General features: G+C 44.6%; 1 protein-coding gene across 17 annotated transcripts in view; it reads right to left on the minus strand.

Annotated features, from left to right (window-relative positions):
- Positions 1–5,000, minus strand: part of LOC117740991 (formin-binding protein 1) — a 58,714-nt gene that overhangs the window by 10,025 nt on the left and 43,689 nt on the right. For 8 of the 17 annotated variants that reach the window (XM_034547703.1, XM_034547701.1, XM_034547700.1 and 5 more), the window contains 2 exons: positions 795–809; positions 439–474 (listed from right to left, as the gene is read on the minus strand). The exons of 3 other annotated variants lie outside the window; for them this stretch is intronic. In XM_034547703.1, coding sequence (XP_034403594.1) covers positions 439–474; positions 795–809 — 51 coding nt within the window. The remainder of the gene's footprint in view (positions 1–438; positions 475–794; positions 810–5,000) is intronic. 6 more of the 17 variants (XM_034547705.1, XM_034547706.1, XM_034547715.1 and 3 more) reach the window with 2 other exon arrangements.

A 5,000-nucleotide genomic window follows, 5' to 3' on the forward strand; every position in this document is an offset into this window, starting at 1 on the left:
GGTGAGACGGGAAGGACTACCAGACAGAGGGGGAGACGGGAAGGACTACCAGACAGAGGGGGAGACGGGAAGGACTACCAGACAGAGGGGGAGACAGGAAGGACTACCAGACAGACGAGCAGAGGGTGAGACAGGAAGGACTGCCAGACAGAGGGTGAGACAGGAAGGACTACCAGAGAGACGACCAGAGGGTGAGACAGGAAGGACTACCAGACAGACGAGAGGGTGAGACAGGAAGGACTACCAGACAGACGAGAGGGTGAGACAGGAAGGACTACCAGACAGACGACCAGAGGGTGAGACAGGAAGGACTACCAGACAGACGACCAGAGGGTGAGACAGGAAGGACTACCAGACAGACGACCAGAGGGTGAGACAGGAAGGACTACCAGACAGACGACCAGAGGGTGAGGTAAAACATCCAGTAAATCTGATCACCTCAATGAGATTCCGGACGTGGGAATTGAGTGTGATCTGCACCACAGACAGTTTGGGAGAGACACGACGAGAAGACACACACACACACACACACACACACACACACACAAATGTAAATAAAAACACAGAAATGAGACAACGACGTGACTCTGGGGTTCCACGTCGTTGCGTCACAGCAAAAAGGCGATTAAATTGATTAAATTGATTAAATTGATTAAATCGATCAACTTGAAATCCCCGACCGACAACACGTGGCGTACAGGACGTTATTCCCAGTGTTACTGGGAGGGGGCGGGGCATGCGTGCTTTCTGTGGTCGTGCCGCGATGCATCGTGAGGTTATACGGTCATGCTTACCAGCTTGAGAGAAAGCTTCATGGAGGGGGGAGGGGGGGGGAGAGAGAGACGGCGAGGAGCAGGAGAGAGAGAGAGAGAGACAACAGTCAATACCACGAGAACATGACGGCCATCTGAAGGTGAGACGTGTCTACTGTCTTCTGACGCGTTGTCAAACTTCACCATTTAGAGTAAAAGTGTAAATAACAGCTTAAAAAGATGAAGGATTTGGACTTATGTGCCGGTTTAAAAAATAAAATTAAAAAAGCATATAAAAGCTTCTTTGCACTCTTTTCTAATGTGGCGAAGTTTAACAATTCTACTGTAATGAATTAATGAAAAATGAGAAATAAGTTGCTCAAAGCATGAAGTAAACAACGGTGGGAGGGAAACAAATGAAGGAGAGACAGATGAAAGTAAATGAGGAGAAAGAAGTAGAGAGGGACTTTACTTCTTCATCTCTCTCTCTCTCTCTCTCTCTCTGCTGCCGGTGCAATGACACGGAGGTGGCAGCAGAGGGCGCCAGAAAGCATGAACACACCAGCAGGTCCAGTGCACGTTGACATGGAGGCAGATACTGTGCACACACACACAGACGGAGAGGCTCCCCAAAAACAAACTGGAGAAGAGAGCGTGTGCAGCTCCGTATGAAGGTGCAGCTGAACGAAGGCACACGGGCAGATAAAGGGCAAAAATAAAATATATATAAATATATATGTATTATAAAATCACCTGGCTATGTGTTGAACACAGAGAGCCGGCTAACAGATGACTTGTAATCCTGTTAGAGGCTCACAGAGGACCCCCATCACTGTAGTCCACTAAGTGGAACGGCCTGTGATCCTCCCCTTGGCCTCCACAGCGCTGTGATTATTTATATAAATATATTTATATATATATATTTATTTAAATATATATATATATATATATATATAAATATATTTATATAAATATATATTTATTTAAATATATATATATAAATATATATAAATATATTTATAGAAATATATATATATACAGTATATATATACAGTATATATATATATGTCCTATGTGTGAAGCTTCACTTGCAGAATATAAATATGTATTTGATTCATACGCATCGATGTCCCTGAGGGTGATGGAACTACTCTGGGTTAGGACGAGCCGCGGAATAAAAGATATTCTTAAAATCCGGGCCTGTAAAAAGTGTAATAATAATAATACCGTAAACTGAAGAGAGATGTTTTTCATGATGAACACCACTTTATGTAATAGTATTTATATCAGGTTTTCTGTAAGCTGCTAAAAAAAAAAAATCCTGCTTTTTGTTTCCTTTTCACAAATAAATTGCACTATTTAAGAATATATTACTCACGTATGTTTTGGTGGAAATAAAATATAATAATGAATCAACATGCGGGGTGAGTACAGACGTGCCCCTGATTGGCTCTCCCTGCTCGGTGACTAATCATGTGATTATGAGTACTGTGCAAGCAGAAGCCTGTTGCATGATGCACAAGGCTTTATGATGCTCCACATTCAGCAGATACATGTGTTTGACTCCTTAATGGTCTCTTTGTGGTCCTTCTACCTGAACTCTTTGCAGACCCCCCCCAGACAGACATAGATACACAGGTATAAGATGGTCCTTACAGACAGTACGGCACACCAGCACAAAGAAAGCCCTGGAGGGGTGAATTCTGGGTAATGTAGGCTGAACCCAGACCCAAAGTGTCCCAGCTCTAAATAGGAGGAGGGGGGATTGATTGCTCCCCCCCATCCTCGGGTGCTCGTGACACTTTGTGAATTGACCCCCTGGTAGATGCTCCGTGTCGGAGGGGAAGCCCCGACAACAGCTGCAGGACAACAGCGAGCAACGAGAACCCCCCCAGCACCATGTGATGTGGGATGACGTCGCCATCTTCACCCATTTCATTCATCCCGCTTACAACACACAGCCATGTGATCAATATGGAGCCATGTGATCAACACACAGCCATGTGATCAATATGGAGCCATGTGATCAATATGGAGCCATGTGATCAATACGGAGCCATGTGATCAACACACAGCCATGTGATCAACACACAGCCATGTGATCAACACACAGCCATGTGATCAATATGGAGCCATGTGATCAACACACAGCCATGTGATCAATACGGAGCCATGTGATCAACACACAGCCATGTGATCAACACACAGCCATGTGATCAATATGGAGCCATGTGATCAACACACAGCCATGTGATCAATACGGAGCCATGTGATCAACACACAGCCATGTGATCAACACACAGCCATGTGATCAACACGGAGCCATGTGATCAACACACAGCCATGTGATCAATACGGAGCCATGTGATCAACACGGAGCCATGTGATCAACACACAGCCATGTGATCAATATGGAGCCATGTGATCAACACACAGCCATGTGATCAATATGGAGCCATGTGATCAACACACAGCCATGTGATCAATACGGAGCCATGTGATCAACACACAGCCATGTGATCAACACGGAGCCATGTGATCAACACACAGCCATGTGATCAATATGGAGCCATGTGATCAACACACAGCCATGTGATCAATATGGAGCCATGTGATCAACACACAGCCATGTGATCAATACGGAGCCATGTGATCAACACACAGCCATGTGATCAACACACAGCCATGTGATCAATACGGAGCCATGTGATCAACACGGAGTCATGTGATCAATACGGAGTCATGTGATCATGTGATCAATACGGAGCCATGTGATCAACACACAGCCATGTGATCAACACGGAGCCATGTGATCAACACGGAGCCATGTGATCAACACGGAGCCATGTGATCAATACGGAGCCATGTGATCAATACGGAGCCATGTGATCAATACGGAGCCATGTGATCAATACGGAGCCATGTGATCAATACACAGCCATGTGATCAATACGGAGCCATGTGATCAATACGGAGCCATGTGATCAATACGGAGCCATGTGATCAATACACAGCCATGTGATCAACACACAGCCATGTGATCAACACACAGCCATGTGATCAACACACAGCCATGTGATCAACACGGAGCCATGTGATCAACACGGAGCCATGTGATCAACACGGAGCCATGTGATCAACACGGAGCCATGTGATCAACACGGAGCCATGTGATCAATACGGAGTCATGTGATCAATACGGAGTCATGTGATCATGTGATCAATACGGAGCCATGTGATCAATACGGAGTCATGTGATCAATATGGAGTCATGTGATCATGTGATCAACACACAGCCATGTGATCAATACGGAGTCATGTGATCATGTGATCAATACGGAGTCATGTGATCAACACACAGCCATGTGATCAATACGGAGTCATGTGATCAATACGGAGTCATGTGATCATGTGATCAATACGGAGTCATGTGATCATGTGATCAATATGGAGCCATGTGATCAACACGGAGCCATGTGATCAACACACAGCCATGTGATCAACACACAGCCATGTGATCAATACGGAGCCATGTGATCAATACGGAGTCATGTGATCAATACGGAGTCATGTGATCATGTGATCAATACGGAGCCATGTGATCAACACACAGCCATGTGATCAACACGGAGCCATGTGATCAACACGGAGCCATGTGATCAACACGGAGCCATGTGATCAATACGGAGCCATGTGATCAACACGGAGCCATGTGATCAACACACAGCCATGTGATCAACACGGAGCCATGTGATCAACACGGAGCCATGTGATCAATACGGAGCCATGTGATCAACACACAGCCATGTGATCAATACGGAGCCATGTGATCAACACACAGCCATGTGATCAACACACGCATATATGTCCTATGTGTGAAGCTTCACTTGCAGAATATAAATATGTATTTGATTCATACGCATCGATGTCCCTGAGGGTGATGGAACTACTCTGGGTTAGGACGAGCCGCGGAATAAAAGATATTCTTAAAATCCGGGCCTGTAAAAAGTGTAATAATAATAATACCGTAAACTGAAGAGAGATGTTTTTCATGATGAACACCACTTTATGTAATAGTATTTATATCAGGTTTTCTGTAAGCTGCTAAAAAAAAAAAATCCTGCTTTTTGTTTCCTTTTCACAAATAAATTGCACTATTTAAGAATATATTACTCACGTATGTTTTGGTGGAAATAAAATATAATAATGAATCAACATGCGGGGTGAGTACAGACGTGCCCCTGATTG

Source organism: Cyclopterus lumpus, chromosome 12 (genome assembly GCF_009769545.1).
Source record: "Cyclopterus lumpus isolate fCycLum1 chromosome 12, fCycLum1.pri, whole genome shotgun sequence".
Classification (NCBI taxonomy): domain Eukaryota; kingdom Metazoa; phylum Chordata; class Actinopteri; order Perciformes; family Cyclopteridae; genus Cyclopterus; species Cyclopterus lumpus.